Source organism: Glycine max, chromosome 8, assembly GCF_000004515.6.
Source record: "Glycine max cultivar Williams 82 chromosome 8, Glycine_max_v4.0, whole genome shotgun sequence".
NCBI classification, from domain to species: Eukaryota; Viridiplantae; Streptophyta; class Magnoliopsida; order Fabales; family Fabaceae; genus Glycine; species Glycine max.
The window spans coordinates 9,021,539-9,047,992 of NC_038244.2; the positions used below are offsets into that span (position 1 = coordinate 9,021,539).

A 26,454-nucleotide genomic window follows, 5' to 3' on the forward strand; every position below is an offset into this window, starting at 1 on the left:
CTAGTAATTTTCATGTGATTTGTTTTTCTTCAACCAACTAGACGATGGAGAAGAATGTTGCAATTGTTTGACCATTCTTCACATGTACATTTGACAATCTTATTCTGTGTTGTTTACTCAGCCATTTCAGTCAATACAGCTTCAATTTTTTATTTTATTTTAGCCATTAAATCAATCAATTAGTCATAGTTTAAACCAATAAAGCTCACCTACTTCGTCAACAAGGTGAAACCCCCTGTAATAGAATAGTTGCAAATCAAACTACAATTATTCTCTGGTGATTGCTCTTATTTTCTTCATTCGGGACTTATCTTAGAAATGTCCTTCTCTCATAATCTATCAAACCGACTATAGCCTAAGAATTTCAAAATTGCAGCAGATTGGAACCCAGCCCTGAAAGCAAACCGAGATGTTAAATCTAACACTCTCAATGATATATCGAGGCACTATTAAATGATATGTCTATGTTAATACATCAAATAATTTAATTTGTACGGCTCGTAATTAACTTGATCTGTTGTTCCTCCTTATGTGTTGTCAACTCTTGGTTGGACGAGTCATTCATTAGTGAGGCACTATGGCTGAGCTGAACAACTCTAGCATCCAATTGCATCATATCATATGCTATTTGGATCTTTAATGCCTCATATGATCTGAAATAGTAAGGGAACTGGGACCCCATTAGTTTCAAGCACACTGAAGTCATCTTCAAATTAATCTCTCTGAGATTGAAGCCCACAATTCGATTTTTATATTCTATCTCAATTCTCTCACACTTTCCCTCAATCAAAACATCCCCATATTTCCATAGCAGCTTTGTCCCCTGCAAATCCCAGAGCTTCACGGTGGGCAATTACCTCATGACATCAAACATTCAAAAAACATAAATTCATAAGTCAAAAATAAAATAAAAATACTAAAAAAATCGCAATCACCCAGCGGTAATATTGAAGTTTTTTTTTATTTTATTTTTTAAAAATCTACTCATCCCTCCCTCTCTTTACAACTTCCGTTAAATTATACTATCTTTAACCCTCCACATGTTCAGGTGCCGTTAACTCTCCGTCAAAACATGACGCCGTCACTTCCTCCCCACTTTCTCTATAACCATTAAACCGCGAACCATAACAACAAAATAGACCAGAACAGCCCAAGCTCTGTTTATTTTCCTTCCTTTCTTTCTTTCTTAGGACAGAAAAAACCAAAACCATAGAGCAAAATGAAGCCCTTCTGCAGATTCTTGATTCTTGTATCGCTATTTTCTCTGGTGGAATCTTCATGCAACAGCAGTGAAGAGCATGACTTGGTGTCCAAGGCTTTCAAATCAGTCTCTGGCTTCAACGCTTTCTCCTCCTCGTTCCCAACCAACAACTGTTCACAAACTCACATCATCACCAGCATAGTACTTCCATCCCAAAACCTCAGCGGCACAATTTCATGGAACTACCTTAGGAACATATCCAACTTGCAGATTCTCGATCTCTCCGGGAATTTCCTACAGGGCCACGTGCCAAGCTGGTTTTGGTCGAGTTCATCCTTATTGGCAATAAACCTCTCTAGAAATAGGTTCGGAGGGAGCATCCTTCAACCCACATCAGAAAACACCTCGTTTTCATCCATTCAATCCCTCAACCTCTCATACAATAGGTTTACCAACTCAATCCAGCTTTCTGGTTTCAAAAACCTTAAAATCCTCGACCTTTCCCACAACAACCTCGTAACACTCCCTTCCGGGTTTCAAAACCTCAGCAACCTACAACACATCGACCTCTCAAGCTGCAATCTTCAAAGCAACGTAAAACCCATTTCCGCTCTTCACTCACTTCACTACTTGGACTTATCAAACAACACCTTCACGGGTAATTTCCCTTATGATTTCCCTCCACTCACCACCCTCAAGTTCCTCAACATCTCGTTCAACAACTTCACCTCAGCAATTAGCGTAAACAAGTTCAGTAGATTCTTCGGTAAATCAGCTTTCGTCCACGCTGGCAGCAACTTCACCTACACCAACGACAGTAATAAAAACACAAAACAAGAAGCCATCATCGAAAAGAAACAAAAGAAGCGAAAGTCCAAAACGCTGATTGGTGCAGCGTCGTCTGCGGCATCAGCAATTGTCCTAATTCTCTTGGGCATATGGGCAGTCCGCATTGTGATTCAGAAGAGGAAGCAACGTGCCAAGAAGAACAAGTGGGCGATTTCGATGCCGGTCCCACAAGGGATGATGATGATGATGAAATCAGGGCCGTTCGAGTTCGAGACAGAATCGGGGTCAACGTGGGTGGCTGACCTGAAGGAAGCGTCTTCGGCGGCGGTGGTGATGTTCGAGAAGCCGTTGATGAATCTGAGCTTCAAGGACCTCATTGTTGCAACGTCACACTTCGGGAAGGAGTCGCTTCTAGCGGAGGGAAGGTGTGGGCCAGTGTATAGGGCAGTGCTACCCGGGGACCTCCACGTGGCAATCAAGGTCCTGGAAGAGGCCAGAGACGTTGATCCTGATGACTCCGTGGCCACCTTCGTTGACCTCTCGAGACTCAAGCATCCCAACCTGCTGCCCCTCTCCGGTTACTGCATTGCAGGTAAAGGTTTCAAAAGTTATTTTGGTTTTCGTGGCACTGCTCTCATTAATGCTTTCACGGGTTTTATTTTTCTGTTCCATCCTTTCTTCGCATAGAAATATAAAATCAAAATAGTGCCTATCATGTGAGCGTGGCCACAATTGCCAATAATAATATATTCTTTAATTAGGCTGCCTAGGTTGTCTCAGTTCACTGATGCAACTTTCAACTTGAATTTTAACTTTGAATCCCCCTATCAATTACTCCCGCAATTTTAGTTTTCTTCTTATCCAGAGGAATCAACATTAACATTATAATGGAAAGGGAGATGTTATGTTCCCCATTGTAGGACACATCACTTGTTAAATATTCACTCTTTTTTATTTATTTAAGATTATAGTATTCATTATTGTTTTAATTGCCTTCATATCTTTATTTAAATTTTTAATATTTATGTATGGAATTATAGTTTTTTAAAAAATATATACTATTATCTGATTACAAATTATTATATACAATAAATGTGTTTCTTTCATAATACTATTTAAAATCCATATTATTATAATATTTCATTCAACTATTAAGTTAAAATTCAACTATATTGATTGATTTTATTTTAAAGTATGATATTATTAAATTTTTGTGAATGCTTAATTGATTAAAATCATATATATATAATTTTCAATTTTATTTTGAACAAAAGGTGCTTAAATATGATAAATTGTGAGAATATACGTAGATTCCTTTCATTACAATAATTTTCAAAGATAGAAAATATTAATATTAGTGACTTTAGTATTAATAAATAAAAAAATTGCAAGTAAGATTATTATTTATAGAAATGTTATGAAAGTATTTTGGTGCAATTTTCAGGTAAGGAGAAACTGGTGCTGTACGAGTACATGGCAAACGGCGACCTAGGAAGGTGGCTACACGAGCTTCCGACTGGAGACACCAACGTGGAGGACTGGACAGGCGACACGTGGGAGATTCAAAACGGCGTCGTCGACGACGGATCCCCAGAAAAGATGGGATGGCTCACACGACACCGTATCGCGGTGGGCATAGCGCGTGGCCTCGCGTACCTTCACCACGCGCGTTCCAAGCCCGTGGTGCACGGCCACCTCGTCACCTCCAACATCCTCCTCGCCGACGACTTCGAGCCCCGCATCGCCGATTTCGGGTTGCGACCCGACCCGGATCCGAATTTCGGCACGGAGACCGACGTCTACTGCTTCGGGGCGGCTCTGGTGGAGCTCCTGACGGGGAAGGGGAGCACGGCGGAGGCGGTGGCAGCGGCACGGAAGGCGATGAGGGAGGGGCACGGCGTTAGGGTTTTGGACGAGAGGCTCCGACTCGGGGGTGACTCGGTGGTACTGAGTCAGATGGTGGAGACTCTCCGAGTCGCGTTTTTGTGTACTGCTGAATGCCCTTCGAAGAGGCCCACAATGCAACAGGTTTTGGGTTTGCTCAAAGACATTCGTCCTCATCACCAACACCAACACCAACTCGTCCTGAGTTGACTCGTCAAAGACTTTTTTATTTTAATGTTGTTGTCATTATGCTGTATAGACTCATTTTTTGGGGGGAAAAGAAAAAGTGGAAAAGGACAAAAAGATGGGCATGATGAAGGCGCAAAGGGAGAGAGTAGTTTACTCTTTTTTTTTGGGGAGAGGCATAGGGCCAGAGAATCCCACTCAGGAGTTTCCATAATTTAATTCTTTTTTTTTTTTAATCTGCTCCCTTCACTTTAAAAATACATATATTTTTCACTTTTTTTATTTTGTTTTTACCCTCTTTTAGTTTGTTTCTTTTCTTTTTGCTTTATTCTCTTGTTGATTTATTTATCTTTAGCTAGGAATAGGATTAAGAATGAATGTCCCTTTATTTAGTACACGGAATAAATTAAAGATAGGAAGGTTGGTTTAGCGAGGCATTTGATAATGCATGTCCATTCACAGGTTACGTGTTTTTCTTTGTTGTCTTGAGCTCTTGACGGGACCATGGATGTGAACATTTGTAGAAAATTTATAAGGTTCGTTCATTCTTGATTTGTCAATGTGGGGAATGGAAATTAAAGAATGTGGTCGAAGGAGCGAGTTACAACGATAGGGGCCTAATTGTTTAGCATAATTGAGAGGCTAAGTTTTCATTTTTGAATGATTGTCCATGGAAAAGTATTAGAGGACAATCTTTCTGACGTATATTATGAGCACTAATAAAAAAATTTCGTCCCCATGCATGAACGTAGAAAATTCTATGAAAATTATGTGTTATGGTATTTTGAAGTGGGGGGTTTAATCCAATTCGCAATCAATCAACACCTTGTAGAAGGATTTTGGGATTTAAGTGAAACTATATATTTTGACATTGAGAAATTCCAGTAACACATTTATTTATTCTGTAACACATTTTCTGAACATATTATATATATATATATATATATATATATATATATATATATATATATATATATATATATATATATATATATATATATATTCACCATTTAGTTGCAGATAGATGAAAGGAGAGAAAAAAAAATCACATAAACCCCAAAAAATTATTCCTCTTAAAGTGAAGAGAATAAATTTTGCTTAAAAACAATTTTATCCATCTGCCTATTTATTATTATATATTTAAAGGATATAAAACCCATTTAAAATAATTATATATTTTTCTCTTTTTTTCAACCAAACAAATTAAAACAAAGGTTAATTCATGCATGTTTCTTCCATTTCTCTACATCCTCTCTTAATTATCTCTTATTCTTTCTTTTCCTTCCATTTTCTCCCATTTATTTTTCTAGAAATGTCAAACAAAACATAAAAGGAATTGACAATTTCACATGCATGCTTGAAAAGGCACGACGTGCTTCATATATGAAAACAAACTAGTTACAGTATACTACTGAGACGTGACCTCGTTCCGTACTCTTGTGTTCTTTTCTTTTCTTCTTTTTATCTTTGTTTTCTTTTTATTTTTCTTTCGCTTGCCAAGTGAGAAAGTGATATTCAAAGTACAGAAGAGAAACAATTTCCTTCTCCTGCTATTAGTATTATTTAGTCTTTTCTTTTCTTCATATCTTCCGTGAAAAATAATTTTCTTTTAAATATGTTGAAGACTAGATAGAACTCTTTTTAGAGTCTCTTTAGAAAAAAAAATAGTATTCCTGAAAAGAGAATTGCCAGAGTATAATATTTCATTTCATGAAAATTTCTAACTGATGAGTTTCTACAATTGTTTTAGATATACATAATCACATTTAAATTTAATATCACAATAATAATTAAGCTTCCAGCTTTTGAAAAGATATACTTATGTCTGTGTTTTTTTTAACGAGAGATACACCATTGGCTGACACATTAAAGTGAACTTCATTCAGTTTTAGATTTCTTTTGCCTTTATATATATATATATATGTTTCCAAATTGCTACACAATCTGACTTATTCTGGAAAATTTTCACTACCTTCATGTATCATACGACAGAGTTGCTTTTATATAAGCTTATCATCAAATTGCTAACCCCCTGGTCCCGAATAAAGTAGATGCACAAAGATAAGATCAGCTGCCTGGTCATATCATCATTTTAAGTGCTGAGTTCAATCACCTCTATCTTAAAGTTGAAAGTGGGCACTGCTACATTGTTGAATCCAATGACTGAAAAAAAAGGTTTCATGCACAAACACAAATTAATCTGAATTCTATAATTGGAAGGCATATGTAATAACCATCAACTATATTAATTTTTTCCACATTAAATTTTGAGCCACTGAACATGACTCCGGATTTATTGCACTCTCATCATCTCAAAGTCTCGATGGTTTGAGGAAACTAATATAGTAAACAGTAGAGTAATCAACTTTTGCGTTCAGGAAATTCCATATTGTAAATTAGTTGAGGATTCACTATTTTTCCTTTTTAAATGTTTCTATCAACGAACCATATATATTAGTAATTAGGGAGTGGTAAATTTTGCATTTAGTGGGCAAGGTGGTAATTTTAGTACATGATCTTCGAAACAGCTGTTGCACGTTTCACTTTTGACACAGCGAACTTCTACATTTGTCCAAATCAAGGATGTTTTGATCAGGCCAGGATACAAGAAATAAGTTAAAATAGATGTAAGCAATTTGAGTGCAGTCGTGCAGATTTTGTTTTAAGATTCCAATATATGTAAAAATAGAACATGATTGTCCATGGATATATAATTAGCCTGCATGTGATAAATTGATAATGATTTATTTTATTTTGGGGGGCGATAATAAGATAATGGCATTAAACTCTGTTATTTGTAACTGCAGCCCAAAATTAACACCAGACACTTATGAATGGAAGTGGTGAACAAGGAAAAATTGAATACAAACAATACATGTAATATGTTTAATGGGAAGTGTTACTAGTACATAACGTCGGTCTCATATAATTTAAGATAAACTACTATAGATTAAAAGGAGAGGGGGTTGAAATTTAAGTCAACAATCAATGATAATTACATGAACAAGTTTTATAAGTTAAAGATTTATAATATGTTAATAATCAAACAAATATTTAGAATATATTATCAACATACTTTTGAACAAAAAATTCACAAACATAAATCAGTAAACTCATTTTCCTTTTTATCGAACTTAAGTTTACAATATTCTTTTAATTTAAATTTATATATACAAACTTTAATCTATATACTTTCTTAGTGGATTGAAATGAGTGACCATATAATGTGGACGATTCTAATGATTATTTGAAATTAATGTATCTTGTCCGGTTGTTCCTTAGACCTCAATTAGTCAGTGCCATATGCTTGGATCCTTCTCCAATTGATCCATTAAGATAGTGTGTCATTTTGAATTGGGGCTTCCTTCCTGTATTCACAAATGGGCCTCTTACGATGGTTTTAATTTGAAGGCCCACACAGCAAACAATGTTGGGTATTCTGTAGCAGAAGTCATTTAATTTATTTTTTTGTGATATGGTTAGTTCTTGTCCAACTGCTATCACATTTTAACTTTTAAGGTTAAACTATTTATTTGGTCATATAGTTGTTTTAATTTTAAGCTTTAATTTCTATATGAGAAAAATACAAGTTTTAGTATCTAACATGCGTGTAAGTTTTGGTGCTGTTGAGAACATTAATTATTATTTCAATATATCAATTGAAAAGTCTTGTTTCGTTTTTGAAAATTATAAACAGATTTGTATCTTCTTTATCTTTACTGAAAAAAATTGTTGAAGAAATAAATAAAGAACTAAAATTTCATGAAAAACTTAACATAAGGATACATTTGATGAGAGTGCTAATGAATAAAATGAATTTATCTGCATGATCAAGATTAATCTTATAGAATAAAGTATTTCAATTATTTAGTAATCGATCTCTCACAATATTTAATTACCTAGAGCCCAAAAACGAGTCAGTACCAAAGTGCTAGTCTACATTATAAGGAACGATATATTTTAGAGGTTAAAAAATAATTTGATCTTATCGTTTTGAGTAGATCTTAAATTTTAGTTCTTATAAAAAAAATTCTTAGATATTGAGTTTTATATATAATGTTATTTATTTAAATTTAAACTCAGTCTATCAAAAGAGGAGAAAAGAGAATAAACTTAAACATATATAAATGATTGTATTAATACATTGCAAAACAATAATTTTTTATATAAAGAATAAAGTCCGCATATATAAATTTTAAAAAAGAAAAACTGAAGAGGAGGGAGGGGTCGTAACTCGTGTGAAGTTTGCCTCCTAAATTCATCCCTGCGAATAACGAGACATCAATATTATATAGAACTATATATTGACAAATCATTCACGAAATATATTAAATAATAGTATAGACTAATATATATCCTAAAAAGTTAATATAAAAATAAAGCTAAATAAGTAAAATATATATAGGAACATATGCCTAGATCATAAAAGTAAAATTCAAAACTAGAAGTATAAGGTTGATATTAAAAAAATACTACACGAACTTACTAAATAGATTCAAATTGTATATAGTTTTAATATAATTAAAAGGAAAGCAGAGACATTAGCAGATCCTCGTATATGCTTACTTGAATATTCTATTAGTCGATGACATTTTGGTCAGCATTCACATTTAACTCCATGAATTCGTCAGCCACTTTGCTTTCTTTGTTTAATTAGGCCCATCAAAAAGAGAAAAAGCGAAAGTATGTTAATGTAATCTATGATTTTGTTTTTGTGCCTTAATGACTAGATGATTCTTGGTTGTCGATCGGAATATACGTAGGAATTGTGCCTTTAGAGATAACTTGGGAGTATCATTTTGGTCCCATACACTTTTCATTATCTGACATGGAAACGCATTACGGTTACCATGACATTGTCTTTATCTTCCTAATGTTCCTTCTTCAGTCAAATTTTCTTTTCTCTTTCTTTAAAAAGCACATCAATTGTACCTTGAATTAATATAAGTTGCGGCGGATAAATTATATATACACGTGCAAATTTAAATTTCAATTATGTGTTTTAATTGTTTCTCATTTCATTATTACTCTCTCTTCTCGATGTATAATTGTATATGTAAGGTTTTTGTTATATTAAGAGTTTAATTCATCATAATATATATTTTTTATTTTTATGTATAAAAAAATTAGGATTCTGCTATGGCTTTATAACTACTATTGTAATTTTAACTGTAATTACAGTCACATTGGTCACATTTATCCATATATAATTTTTTGCAATAACAAAAATTGCGATAAAGTTATAATCTCAACTGCAATTTAAAATCTTAGACATCCTCATGAGGTGAGATTACGTTCTTGTGACCTGCTGCTACTTACTGCTAGAAGTTGAAGATTTAGATCTTTCTCTCTTATCATCCATTGCATTTCATGATGATTTTTCATCCTCCCAATTTTTTTCTTTACCCACAGCATCGAATATTTTCTGACTGTGTGAAATTGGAAATTATTTTCTGCAAAGTGTTAATTGCTGAATAGCGTTGCCACGGAAGAATGAGATATCACCCATGCATTCTTCATATACGAATCTTGGCCATTCGTTGTTTCTTTGAAAATAATAGAGAATATATTGATTACTGAATAGTGGGTCCAGTGTATAAGATTGATTCATGGCAAAGTTCTATCAATGTTCTGTAAGTTTCTATGATATTTGTTTATTACTACTTTAATATTATTAACTATTAAATTTCAAATCAAAATTTGAGGAACAATATTCATCCAACAGCACAAAGTAATAATACCACAGGATTCTTCTTTACATGTACGTATATGCACTTAATTATTAGACATTGTTGCATGATTCAATTGTGTTTATTTACAATAAAAAAATTTAATAAATTAATTTATGTATCAAATAAAGATTGACCGAAAGCATAAACATATGGTACCTACACTACACAATAATTTCTCATGGACTTGCATATTGACTCTCAAAGAGTACATAGATATTTCTTTCATACAACTTCTTTTTAATTAGTAGAAGAAAATGGATTCTAGCTACTATGCATCCTATTGAGTTTTACACACTAATCAACTTTTTTTTATCATATTATATACAAAATATATATCAATTTTATTGATAATTAATTCTTTTAAATTATATTTTTTCTATCCACAAGAAATCCACATTTTACTTGAGAATTTTAATTAGTACAGTTTCAGTTAGACCAATTTCATATGTGTTGTTGGTAAACAATCAACCATATTGATTTACATCTTCCTGTAGATGTCAATTTTCTTTTCTGTTATTATATTCGGATACCCCATCTTCGTGATTCAAACCGAATCTCACATTGCACCGCATGTCTCTCTCACTTACCAACTCGTTTTCGATTATTATTTGCTTGCCTAGCCCAAAATTCCTTAGATTTCATTTACACCTAACTTCATACCTCAATTTAGATTTTCTAGTTCTTAATTTCTGTGAAAGCAGGTCCTTGTACCATTATCAATGTTTCACATGTTGCTGAAGAGGATTCTGATCTCAGAAAGATTGTTCTCATGGAGTGTTGGCAGTTCACTGCATGAACGTTGAACAAGGAAGGTTCATAGTATCGGTACTGTATAAATCAAACTAAACTTCAATTAACATAGAACAACTGTAAGTTGCTGCAATCACTTCTACAAAAAAACGGAGCTATATATTGCAAAACTAGTCTCTTAGAGGTTGGTAAAATTAATTTTACATAATTGAATGTGATTAAGATCTGTAATTAAATTAATCTGAATCACATATTTGTAAATAAGCCTTAAAGTGCAGTGAAAGTGAAAAATAAGGCGTGAAAGGGCTCCAATATCAATGAGAGACGTTGGAGATTGGTACTCTGTTGATGTTCCTTCACACGTTGGAACCGAGTCAGAATTGACCCTTCTTTACTGTATTTGATGCAAACTAACTTCTATAAAGGCTTCCATTTAAGAAAATGACCCAACAGTTGAAAAAATTCAGACAGCCAAATACTATAAAAATGGGGGATAGATTCTAATTTGGCTTATTAAAGTATACACGACAATAATATAAGTTTTAGTATGTCCACATCCATATTAAATTAAAATGATTTTATAGTAAATCATAAATTATCTTAAGATTGTTTACTTTTATATTTTGATTTCTAGTTAGTTGCATTGTAAAAATCTTTACATTAACCGTCTTTTTTTTAATTACATTAACCGTATATAGAAATTGAACTCTTCTAAAATTAAATCAATTCAATTTCCCCTACTATCTTAGGATAGGTTTTGTATTTCAATTTTTTCTAAATATCATATCATATAACATTATAACATCATGATAATACTTGCTTTGAACCAAATTATATATAAAAAAATTATCACATTTTCTGACCACTCATTTTTTAATTGAAAAAAATGAGTTATACAAAATTTTAATAAATTACCTAAAGTTTTATTGTTTTTTTGGTTCAAGGTGCGCCATATTTTTTTTTAAAACTGCTTTGACCCCATAATCACATTTCACAAGTTTTCTTTTTTTTAAAAAAAAAAAAAACTGACATTCCATTTTTTTAAGAAGACAAAGAAATTATATGGTCAAAATTCAAATATATAATAACTAATTGTTGAAAATGACTTTAAGTAACTGTACTAGTCCAAAATTCAAATTTATAACAATAGTTGTGATGGCGTTGGGAAAATTGATTATTCTTATAATAATGTCAGTTAAAATATAAAGATTAAAGACTCAAAAAATAGTCAAATATCACCTGCATTTATTTTAATTTTTCCACAGAGCAATATCACAAATAAACTTACTTATTGAATTAAAATATTTAATAAATTATATATTAGGTAAAGTAATTAACAAATACAAAATGACATAAAAACATTTAAATAATTTTTATATGAATTATTTTTTGTTTTGTAGAAAAAATATATTTCTAAATAATTAATTTTATATTTTTTTATTAATTTAAACTTTTAAAAATCTGAAATATTTATTTTAAATTAAATGAATAACATATTAATTAAAATAAATAATATTATATGAAAAAATAAAACCAGATATAGTATAACGATATATAGCAGTTAGGGTAATTTACCTTTATTCCTTTATTTATATATTTACTTTTCAATTGAAATAATCAATATTTTGATATTTTCTTAAATTTCGTTAACAATATGTATTGAATTACTAAATATTTAATTTAATCAAACAAGTTTATAAGCTATTTGAATAATGTAAAAGTTAATAATCACCTTGTGTGTTAATCAACTAGCAACACAAAGTTGTTCTAACCTTAGACTAGTGATGTTAAAATTAAAGTTTAGATATATGTTAAATATTAATACGAAAAAAAACATAAGGATATGAATAATTATAATATATATATATATATAAAGAAACTCCTAATTCTTAAGATTCAACTAGCTAGCCTTAACTTTAATAAATTAAACATGTTTACCTGCACACTTTTGTATAATTTTATGGATAAGTTTGAGTCACAAAATTGATTCGTGATTTTTTTTTTAAAACTGTTACTGCCAAACCAAATTGATTCAGAGGTAAAAATGAGGTGAATGGTTTCAAGTTACAAAGATTTGCTATTATGGGTATGGCATCCAAGCTGAGATATTAAATATGTGTTCGTTTATTAAAAATACATTAATGCAATTAAAAATTATTACATTAAATATTAATTTCAATATATTAACTATATGTACGTTAAAACTTTCACCTTTATTCAAACCTTGTAGCAAACTCAACTTAACATTTATCATTAACATCTTTATACCTATCTGAGGCACTTTAATTGGCACTTGGTTACATCAAAAAAAAAAAAAAAATAGTTGTAAAGTTTAATGGGAACAGTGAAGCAACGGTAACATTTGAGTTCAGTTTTTTGGAAGTTCCTTAAGGGGCAATGTGGGAATATTGAAAAGTTAACGGAACCCTTTGATATATATAACGTAAATAAATCAAAAGCAGACATAGAAAGATAGCAACTGATAACAAAGTTGAAGAAGAAAAGGCCTTAGTGCTCAGTGCTAGAGAACTTTTTTTTGTTTTCTTCTTTTTTTCTTTTTTCATCTCTTACTTCCATGATTTGTTGTGGGCTTCTCAACATCATACATTGACTCTATCAGTTTCATTCCTGAATCAATTAGTTTCTTCACTTTCACTTTCTAACTGGGAGGATCAAAGTGTGTGTCTTTGTCCTCTTGGTGTTGTTTCTTCTTCTTCTTCAAGTGTGCTTCATAAAGCAGTAGGATTTGGAAGCAACAAAAGAGTTGCAAAGTGGGTAGTGATCATGGCAGCTGTAAAGCCTGAGGAGATAAGCCACCCACCAATGGACCAACTTCAAGGCTTAGAGTATTGTATAGATTCAAACCCATCTTGGGGTATGCAACTGTGCATTACAAGCTTCAATCTTTTCTCAAACTGCATTGTTTGTGCTTTGTTTCCTAGGTATTTATTTTTCACTGTGAGTGATATATATACGTTAAACTGTTAACAGCTGAGACAATAGCTTTGGGTTTCCAGCATTACATTTTGGCCTTGGGAACTGCAGTGATGATCCCTTCATTTCTGGTGCCTGTGATGGGTGGAAGTGATGTAAGCTATTTCTATGTTCAAGTCAAGTCCTTTTAAGGTTTAACTAGTACTTCAGTTTTATTGTTTGTGATTGATACTGATGAAATTCTTTTGATGTATTATTGGCAAATCTATATACCAAGGAAAACTCTTGAAGTTTTGATTGATTGTTTTTGTTTTATGTATTTGATTTTGTCTCATACTGAGATTAAGTTGGTGGATCCCACCGAAATGAAGTTTTGGTGGCCCTTGAAATGAAATGGCAAATATACATAGAGGGAGAATTGACATTCATATATTGACTTGGTTTGTTCAGGATGATAAAGTGAGGGTGGTACAAACCCTCCTTTTTGTTGAAGGAATTAATACACTTTTGCAGACTCTCTTTGGAACGAGATTACCAACGGTGGTAGGAGGATCGTATGCGTTCATGGTCCCCGTTATATCTATAATTCGTGATCCTTCTTTTGCAACGATAGAGGACCCACATTTGGTCAGTGCATTTTCCGTAATCTCTCTTTCACGTTTTGTCCTGAATTCAATTGTTATGTTAAAGGTTCATATTAATATTACCACCTATGAATGATGTAAGCATATGAACATTTAATCTTATTCAATATGAACATTTATGGTCCTAACTATAAAAAAAAACATTTACAGAGGAGGATCATATGGTCCTAACTATAAATGATGTAAGCATTTATGGTCCTAACCGTAAATTTTTTTTTATAGAGGAGCGATATACTATACTGTATGCATATTAGTACCATATTTATTGTTAAGCATGTTGGCAGGGTGTGGGCTCTACACCTGTTGGTGAAATTTGTCTTCTTTTACTAGCCATTTATTACCGGAAAAAATAACTTGGGACAAAGTTTAGAATAATAATGTGCATGATAAAGTGTACTAAATTATCTTGAATTTGTCATCTCCATTGCTTAAACTAATGCCCTTCCATTCTTCTCCAGAGATTTCTTAGCACAATGAGAGCAGTCCAAGGAGCTCTAATAGTAGCTTCAAGCATACAAATAATTTTGGGATTTAGTCAAATATGGGCTATTTGTTCTAGGTGAGTTTTATTTTATGTAAAATGCAATGTATACTTTAGCATGAAACTTGAATACCGCATTTAATATATATGTAATAATTAATGTCCTTTTCCTTTATATTCAGATTTTTCAGCCCACTTGGAATGGTTCCAGTAATTGCCTTAGTTGGTTTTGGATTATTTGACAGAGGCTTCCTTGTGGTATTACACTAAACCACATGTTGCTAGTACTATTTGTCAGGATATCTTAATTGTGAAATTTAATAGTAATATTTTTCTTGGCTCATATTGTTTAACATATTACTCTGTCCTTTTACAGGTGGGGACTTGCGTTGAAATTGGAATTCCCATGCTAATCCTGTTTATAGCCTTCTCTCAGGTACAAATTAGACGTAACTGTAGTTATCTCACACATTAAAAAATGGTGGTGACATGTTTAAAGATAACAAGTTGAAAATAGTCTTTGAAATTGTCTTACCTTTTTTAAATTTGTTTCACCAGATTAGGTTTGAACTAATAAGCTTAATATGTCAAATACCAAAAGCCTTGTCACTAACCTATCCTAATTGTGTTGTGTGCAGTACTTGAAAAATTTTCAGATAAGACAAGTACCTATACTAGAGAGATTTGCTCTACTCATATCAACAACAGTGATATGGGCATATGCACATTTGTTAACAGCAAGTGGAGCATACAAGCACCGACCGGACTTAACCCAACATAGTTGCAGGACAGACAGGGCAAACCTCATTTCTTCTGCTCCATGGTTGGTACTACCAAGAGATTCTTTGTAGTTGAATATTTGTAAAACACACACATACTTTTACTGTTAAAAAATAATTACCTACATGAATAAAGCAAAGAATATGTTTGATTTAGTTATTGACTCTTGAACATGTTTGTGGCAGGATAAAGATTCCATACCCTCTTGAGTGGGGTGCTCCTACATTTGATGCTGGCCATGCTTTTGGAATGATGGCTGCTGTGTTAGTCTCATTAGTTGAGGTATTGACACGTGCATAAAAATTTTTACATTATCAACTAATAAAAAAAATTATGGTAGGTGTGATTCCTAAAGTAGTAGTAGTTTTTATAGAAGTCCATAAATGTGTCATACATGATAATTTCTGATCGAATAATAGTATAAAATCGTTTTAAACTAACAGCATGAACATAGACTATTTACTCAAATAAAGAATCACTTTTTTTCAGTCAACCGGGGCATACAAAGCTGCATCACGTCTTGCAAGTGCCACACCACCTCCTGCTCACGTGCTGAGCCGTGGTATCGGTTGGCAGGGAATTGGAATCTTGCTGAATGGCCTTTTCGGAACACTCACTGGTTCTACTGTTTCTGTGTGAGTGTTATTATTCTTCATGAAGTGAACTCATGCTTTTCTTCACTTTTATGGGGCACATATTGACTCTTTTATGACTAAGACAGAGAGAATGTGGGGCTTCTAGGAAGCAATCGTATTGGTAGTAGAAGGGTCATTCAAGTTTCAGCTGGCTTTATGATATTCTTCTCAATGTTAGGTGAGCGGACTAACATAAGTGTGTAAATTAATTCCAATTATTTTCATAGTTTTACTTAAAGTTCATAATTTGCTTCTTTCTTCAGGAAAATTTGGAGCTCTATTTGCATCAATACCATTCCCCATGTTTGCTGCTGTGTATTGTGTTTTGTTTGGTATTGTGGGTGAGTACCACCAACTAAACTAACTAACTAACTAACTAAGCCTTTTTATTATATATACTATTTGATTCCTTCTTCTGCCTTGTTATGACAATTGCTAATTTTGTTTTTGCAGCTTCTGTGGGGCTGTCATTTTTACAGTTCACTAACATGAACTCAATGAGGAACCTCTTTATTTGTGGCGTTTCCCTCTTCTTAGGTTTGTCCATTCCTGAGTATTTCAGAGAATACACTATCAGGGCCTTTCATGGCCCTGCTCATACTAATGCTGGATGGGTGAGTTCATTGTTTTAAACTTTTATCTCTCACATAGTTAACATGAATATTTAAGGACAAAACTTAGATGTAGTTTCAATATATAACATAAATACAACTTTTGAGTCCTATTTTATCCGACGGCAATTTTGATTTTCTTATTTTAAAATAAAGATATTTAATTTTTTCTTTTTAAAAAATCCATAATTTTTGTACAATCCTCGATTTGTCCAAGCCTTAGTTTGTTATAAGTCAGCAACATATCCTGATTAGAGAATGGTATCAACAATGTTACGAGTTGCATCTAAATTTTGTCTTGTGTTTAACTCTTAAACTAATTTTTAGGACCTTGACATACATTAGCCTTCATTGTTTTTTCATGGACATTATAATAATGAAATTAAGTTTCTGTCCTTTGGTTTTGCAGTTCAATGATTTCCTTAATACCATATTCTTTTCTTCCCCAACGGTTGCATTGATTGTTGCTGTGTTTTTGGACAACACTCTTGACTACAAGGATAGTGCCAAAGATAGGGGAATGCCATGGTGGGCAAAGTTTAGAACATTTAAAGGAGATAGCCGAAATGAAGAATTCTACACCCTCCCTTTCAACCTCAACCGCTTCTTCCCTCCATCCTAAGTCTGAAGTGGAAAACCATCATTTCCAAATAAGCTAGAAAAATGTTCTAAACTTATTTGTTAATGTATGTATTTGCAGGAAAATGTTCATTTATTTGTCGTATATTTTATATAGTTGAATTGGGTTAATTTCAATTTTTCATATAATACAAGATAAACTTATTTGTTCATTAATTTTTTTTACATATTTTTCAATTTTTTGAAATTCATTTGCCTATAATCATTTTATAGTGGCTTTTTTAATCGGTATTTTTTTTAGATTCTATTTCCGTTCTTTTCATTTTTTTCACTTTGCATGAAATTGGCAAATTTTATGTGGACCAACATGTTACCTTCCTTTCAAGGCAAGATGGGAGTTATCTATGAGACTTTGCCTTCGCTTAAGGTTTAGTCGAATACACGATTTTATTTTGCAATGCTCTTCAACTGGTTAAATTTTGTTGACCAAAACAAAACATTGATTTAATCCTACAATTTGAACGATTCTTTTTCACATTGAAAATTATACTTACAAATTGAGCGGTGGTCCAAATTTACTAATTTTTTTAAAGGAAAAAAAATTACTTTCATCTCTTAAATTAGTCCAAATTAATCTAAAGGGTTGACAGAGCAGTGTAAGATCTCGCTATGTTCACATGAGTGAGAATGATCTATTTAATCGGAGAATCTGTGTGGGCCAACGACACCATACATAAAATTAGTCTGTAACTTAATAGGTTGGAGGACACTCATGATCTCTAGGACAAAATAAATTGGTCCAAATTTGTTAAACAATAAGATTCCTAATTAAAAAAAAAATAACTCATCTTTATCCCTTATCTTTTTTTCTTCTTTTAGTTTGATTCCTTAGTTTTTGTGTTGTTTAATTGAATTGGGTTAGGTTGAGTAAGATATTTCAGTTAGTTTCTAACTTTTTTTATTAGCTGAAAACTCATTTGGTTATTTGATGAGTAAGGTTTTTTTAGTAGTTTCTATATATCTTATAACGTTTTTTAAAATGCTATTTGAAGAAACATTTGTTAAAGCGTTAGTTTTTAACTTTTTATATTTTTTCACTTTTATTCTTAATATTTTTATTCATTTTTCTTGTTCTTTTTTAAATAAATCATGATTTTATTATTTTTATGTCTTTTTACATTTTTTAGCTATTTCATCAGTTAATTTTATCGAAACTTTTAATTTAATAAATCAATTTTTCAGCTTGTAACCTACAGCTAACTTTTCCGCTAGTTTTATCAAAGATAGCCAATCCAAATTAATAATAATAGTGATGATGATGATAATAGTAATCTATAACTATTATAATAACAATTATCTCATTTGGTGCACATATTTATTATTTTTAATTTACTCTCAATTGTTTTTTCATTACTACCTATCCGGAAGAAAAAAAGAGAAAATGTTATCAATCCCAAAACCTAGACACATATTTAACTGTCTCATTATTTGCCAATAATAATAATAATAATAAATTAGTAAACACTTAATGTTATAATTTTAATAAAAGAAATAATTTGTATTCGATGACTATTACTTTCAAGACAACATTAGTTACTAAAGGTTAAATAATATATATAGTGAAAAGAGATTCATTTATTCTATCTTTATCATTTATTTTCTCAAAATTTAATGATTATAATAAGTAATTAATTTTAATTGTTAGATCTAAAAAAATAAATATTAAAAATAAAGAATAACTTTAAATAAGTTATTCTTAAAATAAATGAATCTGAATATTATATATATATATATATATATATATATATATATATATATATATATATAATAGTCTTGATAAAATATTTGAAGTGATGGAACATTCTCATATTAAAATGACCTATACTTACAATTTTAAGAATTAAAGATTTACCAAATAAGAAAGATGAAAATAAGGAATGCAAGGGATATAGGTTTTTTCTCTTTTTCTATGTAACAGTATAAAAGGAGTACGTCAAATTACACTGTCTTAATTTTTGTTTTACCTTTTCGGTGAGAAGACTTAAATCTATTTTTCTTTCTACATTTAAAGTCTGAATCTCACTTATTTATTTGACATGGGCTTTTTTAAAGAATTTACCCAACTTTTTTCTGGAAAAAAATCCAACTTGAGAGTTTATTCAAAAAACATTTTTTTGTCATAAAATCATTTTGTAAAAACAAGAATAAAACATAAGAAAGAGCTTCTTCTTAAATTGTGTTTCACAACTTAAAAGAATATCTGTTGCAGATATTTTTGTAAAATTGAAAAGCAGTTAGATACTTCGTTCATCACGGCGGTGGACAGGTACATTACCACCAGTAGCTATAAAGGCCAAGTCTTCAAAATCTCATCTTTTTCTCCACTTTTTTATCCAATCCCATCCCATTAACGTCCTCTTACCTCATGTCAGATCACAACCACGAGGTGCGTGCGTTTCCCCTTTATTTCTGGAATCTTATTGAATTGGTTTATTGTTTCGGTGCTCAGAATGACAGAAACTTGAGTCACACCTGAAGAAAAAGAGCTTCTAATTTTGGTTATTTGAGATATGATAAAGCTACCAAGAGTTATATTAGTTTTGAACTTTTTGTTTATCCATAATTCTTCTTCTTTTATCCTTTTCCCCTCCTCGTGGCTAAGCTAAGGCACTATTAGGGTTCTTTTATGTAGAAAATTTGGTCCTTGAGCTTAAAAGAGAAGACCACTTTAGCTCAGTTTCATCTTGATCCGTTTTTCTTTTAATAAAAGATTGAAATTTAGTTATTTATTTGTGGCCTGGAGAGAAGTTCTGAACTGGGTGTGTAATGATAAAGACTTGTCATGATTTGGTCTTGATTTTTGTTATGATCTTTTGTTTGTTATTTACTAGATTCTGATTGATTTCCATATTGCCCTTTTACTTTAGTTTCTGGTTAATTTATCAACATTCAATGTTGTTTTACTTTGCTGCTGGCTGTTACGTTGTTTAAGTAACATAATAGGTTGTGTTTTCCCTCTTTCTTTCAACAATTGTTGGAAGTTTGTCCTAGGAGCTTAGTGATGTTATGTTTCTTGTCTTCAACCTGTTTCATCTGCTTGTTTCCATAATTTCTGTAATCTTATACCGTCCTTATGCTGTCGACCTACCTTTTTCTTTCTTTATGCAACATCTTCTGTGGAGATTAGATTTTGAATAACTGAATTGCAATATGATCTGGTTAGCACTCTGTATCCTGCTGGTCAGTCTCTTTACTGACGAGTGTGTTACTGTGTTTTTTATGGCTATATTTTTCCAACTTTACCTTTCCTGAGACATCAAATGATTTTGAAATGATATGCAAAACATTTGAAATTGTAGTATTCCTTATATCTTGTTAATAATTGTGGCAACTTGACAGATATCCACTTCCGCTGATGATGGTAATGATTCTCTGAATGGTCACATCATATCTACTACAGTTGGAGGAAAAAATGGGAAGCCCAAACAGGTATTTTTTTGTGAAACCCATTTTTCCTGTAAACAGCTATTAAGATTTTTTTTTTCAGATACTGAGTTTGTTAAAAATGTAACTTGGATTTTTAAATGTTATGGGATTTAGTTAGAGAGAGGATTTCACCTATGATCCATGCTAAATCTTTGAATATTTTTTTTTTTTTTTGATCAGCAAATCTTTGAATATTTAACGTTTATGTTGATGATTCTTTTAGACTAAAAGTTATATAGCAGAACGCATTGTGGGGACTGGGTCATTTGGAATTGTCTTCCTGGTAAGCCAATATTTATATTCATAGCTGTTACCATCTCCCTATATTTTGACACATGCTGATAATTTTTCATCTTAGGCTAAATGCTTGGAAACTGGCGAGCCAGTGGCCATTAAGAAGGTTTTACAGGACAAAAGATATAAAAATCGTGAGCTACAGTTAATGCGCTTGATGGACCATCCAAATGTGATCTCTCTGAAGCATCGTTTCTTTTCCACTACAAGTGCAGATGAACTTTTTCTTAATTTGGTGATGGAATATGTTCCAGAGTCTATGTATCGAGTCTCAAAGTTCTATAGTAATACTAATCAGAGCATGCCACTTATCTATGTAAAACTTTACATGCACCAGGTATGCCTCAAATTTTTTGGTGATTGAGAAGGTTCTGTTTTTATCTTTTCACATTCTGATACGGGCCTGTGGTGCACATATAGATTTTCAGTGGGCTGGCTTATATCCACACTGTTCCTGGAGTTTGCCACAGAGATTTGAAGCCTCAAAATATACTGGTTTGCTTATATGTGCTTGCTGAATGGAAATTATTATTAGGACTTTCTTTCTGAATAGTAGGAACTATTTCCTGCTCTGATGTCATTTTGTGTATTCTCTAGGTTGACCCTCTTACACACCAGGTTAAGATATGTGATTTTGGGAGTGCAAAAGTGCTGGTATGTTGATTTCATTCTCAGTACACACACACACACACACTTTTTTTTGTGTGCATCATCATATGTGTGTGTCTGTGTGTTTCAACATTTTATCTTGTCACATTGTAATTTTTTTATATGGTTTTGTTTTGGTAGACCAGGCAGTTTTGGTTTTTGATATTGCTTTGTTTAGGGCCTTTTGGGTAACCCATCCATTGTTGTGTGTTTTGTAGGTTTCTGTATGATTGATATACATTAAAATTATGTGTTTATAAGGTTTTGCATTGTGACTCCTATTACAATATCCAGGATCATATTTTTCCATGTTTTTCCAACCGATATTTCTTGTTTACTTGGGATTTTTGTGTGATCAGGTCAAAGGAAAAGCTAATATATCACACATATGTTCACTTTTCTATCGGGCACCGGAACTTATGTTTGGTGCCACTGAGTATACTACTTCAATTGATATTTGGTCAGCTGGCTGTGTCCTTGCTGAGCTGCTTTTGGGCCAGGTTTATGTCATTGCTTTTCTTTTATTGTTAGAATGGTGCAAATAGTCTCATTTTCAATAATTATTTAGTTATTTACTGCCTACATGCTATCTGACACACAAATGGAATTTTTGAAGCCCTTATTTCCTGGCGAAAATGCAGTGGACCAGCTTGTAGAGATTATCAAGGTGCAATTGCTGTTACCACATGTTAGGTTTCTAAGGTCATATCACTCTTTTCATAAGAAATCAACTCAATAAAATCTGTATTTCAGGTTCTTGGCACACCCGCTCAGGAGGAAGTTTCCTGTACGAATCCAAACTACAATGATTTCAAGTTTCCACAGGTCAGAGCGCATCCATGGCTCAAGGGTTGCAATTTTTTTTCTCTCTTCTGCCACTTCTGTTTTTCAGATTATCAAAGTTGAGTGTACAAAAGAATCCCAGACATTCTAAACCTTAAAAATTTTGTGTGTAGATATTCCATGAAAAAATGCCTCCAGAAGCAATAGATCTTGCTTCCCGGCTTCTGCAGTATTCCCCAAGTCTTCGATGTACTGCGGTGAGTGCGATTGCTGCAATTTTGATTTATTTGTCTGTGTGGAACTCATTTAGTCTTTCTTCAACGTGGCCAGTATATTTCTTCTGAATGTTATCGGTTACAGACTGTTACATATATTAACTAGCATAGCAGCTTGAGGAGGATTTTCTTTGTTATGCAGCTAGAAGCATGTGCTCACCCATTCTTTGATGAACTCCGTGAACCCAATGCTCACTTGCCAGATGGTCGTCCATTTCCCCCTCTATTCAACTTAAAACAAGAGGTGAGTGTGGCTGCATCGTCTTCTTAGCTATGAATGAAGGTTACAAAAATCTAAATGCCCTACAATACAATTTTATGAACAAGATTCTTGATAGACAGCTTCATTATGAATATATCCATGATCTGATATTCACTAAGTACCTTGTTTAGGGTCTATTACATGTTTATGTTCTATGTTTACAGTTATCTGGAGCATCTCCAGAACTTATTGATAAGTTGATACCTGACCATGTGAAGCGGCAGATAGGGCTACAACATGCCCATTTGGCTGGATTTCTGGAACATGATGTTAAGCTCGGCAAATTGTAGTCTAATGGAGATGAGTTAAAAGAGGGGTACCATCTTATTGTCTAAATTACAAGTCATTATACCATGGCAGTGTAATTCTGTGCTTGACTAGGACCAAGACTTGGGTTCTGGATTGCTGCAGTTGATCCATCACTCCAGCAAGCATCTATATAGCTTGGGTACTACAAAATTAAAGCCATAGACATACTGGGTATGTACTCGTAACTGGGTACATACCTGTACCTAGTACATGTTGGGTATCCATGGGTGCATACCATACTTATTTTTCAAAAATAAATTAAGTACTGAATATGGGTACACCTTGGTACTCTTTGGGTATGTACGTCCTGTATTTATGGTGGATCATGTATGGTGCTACAATTCCCAAACATCTTCTATCCATTCCATGAAAAGGAAATAGGCTCAACCCTAAGAGTGTGATTTGCTTTTTATACTTACAAATCCTTCGTCTCCTCTCAGGAATTAAGAATTATAATGAAGATGGAAGCAAAAATGTAAGAAGGGCTCGATGTTCTTGAAGTTGTTACTTTTTCTGTCTTGATGAAACCAGGTTTAGAGGTTGCTCTATGAACAAAAAAATAATAAGTTTAACATTGTTAAAGTGAGATATTCATAGTTACGTTTAAGTTTTATCATGTTGATTGTTGAACAATATAATCCTATTACGAGTTGTCTCATTGAACATTTTATTCTCCTTTTATGTTATATATTATACTCTCTTCTTTTTTTGTCTTGATCTTGTTTATATAAATTTGTTCCTATACATGTATATTTGTAAAAATTTAAATCAACGTATATGTGGAAGGAGGGTCCCCCAATAGAGGATAAATCTTAATGATGGAGAGTGTTGCTTTTTGGGTTAATTTGGCTTCCTCATGACAAATATGAAATATTTGTGAAATGTAATGTTGTCTGTTTTATCTTCAGACATTTGTCCCCACTGAGTCTATTATATAAAATTAATTATAAGATATTTTTTAAAAATTTGTTTGTTTATTTTTATAAAATTATTTTTAATTTTTAGACGTAATAATTATTATTTTAATATATTCTTGTTTAATTATTTTTTTTCAAATATTAATAAAAAATAATTAAATGAATAGAGGGATAAAAAAAGTTAATTTGGAATGAGATAATTGATATATTTAATGTGATTAATTATATATTTTTTTTAAAGAACGAGAATTAGTTATAAAAGTCTTAAGATAAAATATTTTTTTGTTTTTGATTATAAGATCTTATTTAAACATTTATTTATCTTTTTTATAAGATTTTTTTTCTAATTTTTAATTGTATTAATTATTATTATTTTATATATTTTTATTTAATTATTTTTTCAAAATATTAATAAAAAATAATTAAGTGAACTAAAAATGAGAAAAAAATAATTTTAAAATGATAATATAAATAATTAATGCATTTAATACAATTAAGTAAATTAACTAATTTTTTAAATGATATAAATTAGTTAAAAGAATCACATAAGTATAGGAATGGAGAGACTAATACGTTCAGCCTTTCATTCTATTTTACGAATTTTTAATTTTCATGTTACATTGGGGATTTATGCGTAGATTTGTCCTTTTGAGCGTGTCAGTGCACTATTGCTTTTGAACTTTTGAGCTTGTGGACTTGATTAACCAGAGTATGTTGTCGGTGATAAATACTATCATCTTAGGTACACATGCCATCCAATAATTGATTGATCTTCTTCAATCAAATATTAGAACTCTGAATATCCTTAGTTATGAAGATTTGTTAGATTATGAGTCGATTATTATTTACTAATTATTTTAGAAAAACAAGTAGCAAGTTAATTCTACTCTAGGCGTCAGGAATTTTCTCTCTCACATGCGGATGTTTGCAATGGTCCGTGCTATTAGTTATGTATTTTTGGTTTATATTTTTATTTTATGTTTTTATTTTCTGAAGATTGTTTTTATTTTTAAAAGATTAAAATTCTGAAAATATATTTATTTAACTTCTTATTTTTTATTTTTAGAAAATAAAAACATTAAAAATTTATTACATCCTTTGTCTATTGCATTTTTATTCTACTAAAAGATTTAAAATTGAAGTTTATTGTTTCTGCTTTGTTTTGAGAAAATATTTTTACTGAAATATTTAATTAAACACATTTTCATAATTATTTTTTATTTTCAATAAAAATAAAAACAAAAAACACCCAAACTAAACACTTTTTTTAAGTTTTCAAATAATGTAGATCTAGATGCTTTGCACAGGACATGATGATACAAAATTTAAAAAAAAAAACGAAAATCTAGCTGAGCTATATAATGGTAGAAAGGAATTAGCATTTTACGGTATTACCCCTTCGCAAATCACAAGCATTTTGTTGGATCAATGAGGTCTTATTTTCTAATATTACAATTTACAGCTTCAATTTTTTTTTCTAGTGTTTTCCTGCGTCCTATTTTGTTTTTGTGGTCAGCCTCCTATTTTTTTTTCTCAGTTTGCTAACTGCTAAGAACAAATATTGTGCGGCCCCATGTTTTTTGTCTTCTATCCCAATGGAACTGTAAGGTCGGTCTCTTTTATGCGCAGATTATATAGTAGCCTTTTTCTTTGTTGAGTAAGAAGAAATTTAGCGGGTTATGAAAAAAAAAATATATATATATATATATATAATTCTAGCAATTTCTTTAGGTTGTTTCAATATTTTTTTCTTGTAGAGTCAATCCTTGAAAGATTATACATTATTCAGTCATAAAGGAAGATAGTCTATTTTTATTTAAATATGATAGGTCCCAAGGTCACCACCTTAGGCCATGCGGAAATGATTTATGAGGTTTATTAAGGACTTCTTAGTATGTTGAAGGTTCAAGTCCTCCTTCTAACGTCAATTGTTCGAAAAGATCCAAACATAATGGACGGAGCAAATGACTCTGGCATGGTAGTGGCGATTTTTTATGAAGGGGCAAATTAAAAAATCATGCATCAGGTTACATGTGTTTAGCGTGGCTAGCAAGAGCATCAGCTACAAAGTTAGCCTCTCTAAACATGTGCTGTCAAATTACTTAAGTAGAGGAAGAAATAAAACCCCACATACTCTCAACAACATGAACTCTGTGGGATTGGCCTTCTCAACACCTTTCAACAGGAGGTTAATGAACCATGTGAGTTATGTGTCAGGCCTAATATACCTCCAGAACATGTTTGGATGTGAACACTTTTTAAAATATTTTTTAA

The 26,454-nt window shown here is 31.9% G+C and overlaps 3 protein-coding genes across 4 annotated transcripts; all 3 read left to right on the forward strand.

Annotated features, from left to right (window-relative positions):
- The first annotated feature begins 218 nt into the window (after positions 1-218).
- LOC100788556 (calmodulin-binding receptor kinase CaMRLK) lies at positions 219-4,347 on the forward strand. Its single transcript, XM_003532712.5, has 2 exons — positions 219-2,582; positions 3,435-4,347. The coding sequence occupies exons 1-2, from the start codon at positions 1,220-1,222 to the stop codon at positions 4,082-4,084; spliced, it is 2,013 nt and encodes a 670-aa protein (XP_003532760.1). The 5' UTR covers positions 219-1,219; the 3' UTR covers positions 4,085-4,347.
- An 8,654-nt stretch (positions 4,348-13,001) lies between these two features.
- LOC100812256 (nucleobase-ascorbate transporter 2) lies at positions 13,002-17,418 on the forward strand. Its single transcript, XM_041018110.1, has 13 exons — positions 13,002-13,417; positions 13,534-13,631; positions 13,927-14,103; positions 14,579-14,679; positions 14,784-14,859; positions 14,978-15,037; positions 15,240-15,424; positions 15,567-15,663; positions 15,871-16,016; positions 16,103-16,194; positions 16,280-16,357; positions 16,470-16,630; positions 17,037-17,418. The coding sequence occupies exons 1-13, from the start codon at positions 13,327-13,329 to the stop codon at positions 17,247-17,249; spliced, it is 1,575 nt and encodes a 524-aa protein (XP_040874044.1). The 5' UTR covers positions 13,002-13,326; the 3' UTR covers positions 17,250-17,418.
- A 1,979-nt stretch (positions 17,419-19,397) lies between these two features.
- On the forward strand, positions 19,398-23,921 carry LOC100812801 (shaggy-related protein kinase eta). 2 transcript variants are annotated; one of them, XM_003531214.5, is made up of 12 exons: positions 19,398-19,652; positions 20,606-20,695; positions 20,916-20,975; positions 21,051-21,323; positions 21,407-21,481; positions 21,584-21,640; positions 21,994-22,134; positions 22,251-22,301; positions 22,388-22,459; positions 22,591-22,674; positions 22,835-22,936; positions 23,119-23,921. In XM_003531214.5, exons 1-12 carry the CDS (start codon positions 19,632-19,634, stop codon positions 23,242-23,244), a joined length of 1,152 nt encoding a protein of 383 aa, XP_003531262.1. In that variant the 5' UTR covers positions 19,398-19,631; the 3' UTR covers positions 23,245-23,921. The 2 variants fall into 2 exon arrangements, with proteins under 2 accessions (XP_003531262.1, XP_040874045.1); XM_041018111.1 differs by lacking the exon at positions 19,398-19,652 and adding an exon at positions 19,677-20,025.
- The last annotated feature ends 2,533 nt before the right edge of the window (positions 23,922-26,454 follow it).

Excerpts from the sequence above, each read along its gene's own strand:
- LOC100788556 (XM_003532712.5), top strand. The coding sequence starts at position 1,220 with ATGAAGCCCTTCTGCAGATTCTTGATTCTTGTATCGCTATTTTCTCTG. Across the intron at positions 2,583-3,434 it reads CTCCGGTTACTGCATTGCAG|GTAAGGAGAAACTGGTGCTG; the intron begins GTAAAGGTTTCA and ends TGCAATTTTCAG.
- LOC100812256 (XM_041018110.1), top strand. The coding sequence starts at position 13,327 with ATGGCAGCTGTAAAGCCTGAGGAGATAAGCCACCCACCAATGGACCAA. Across the intron at positions 16,017-16,102 it reads ACTGGTTCTACTGTTTCTGT|AGAGAATGTGGGGCTTCTAG; the intron begins GTGAGTGTTATT and ends TGACTAAGACAG. Across the intron at positions 16,358-16,469 it reads TGTTTTGTTTGGTATTGTGG|CTTCTGTGGGGCTGTCATTT; the intron begins GTGAGTACCACC and ends TTGTTTTTGCAG.
- LOC100812801 (XM_003531214.5), top strand. The coding sequence starts at position 19,632 with ATGTCAGATCACAACCACGAG. Across the intron at positions 22,302-22,387 it reads AGCTTGTAGAGATTATCAAG|GTTCTTGGCACACCCGCTCA; the intron begins GTGCAATTGCTG and ends TCTGTATTTCAG. Across the intron at positions 22,937-23,118 it reads TATTCAACTTAAAACAAGAG|TTATCTGGAGCATCTCCAGA; the intron begins GTGAGTGTGGCT and ends CTATGTTTACAG.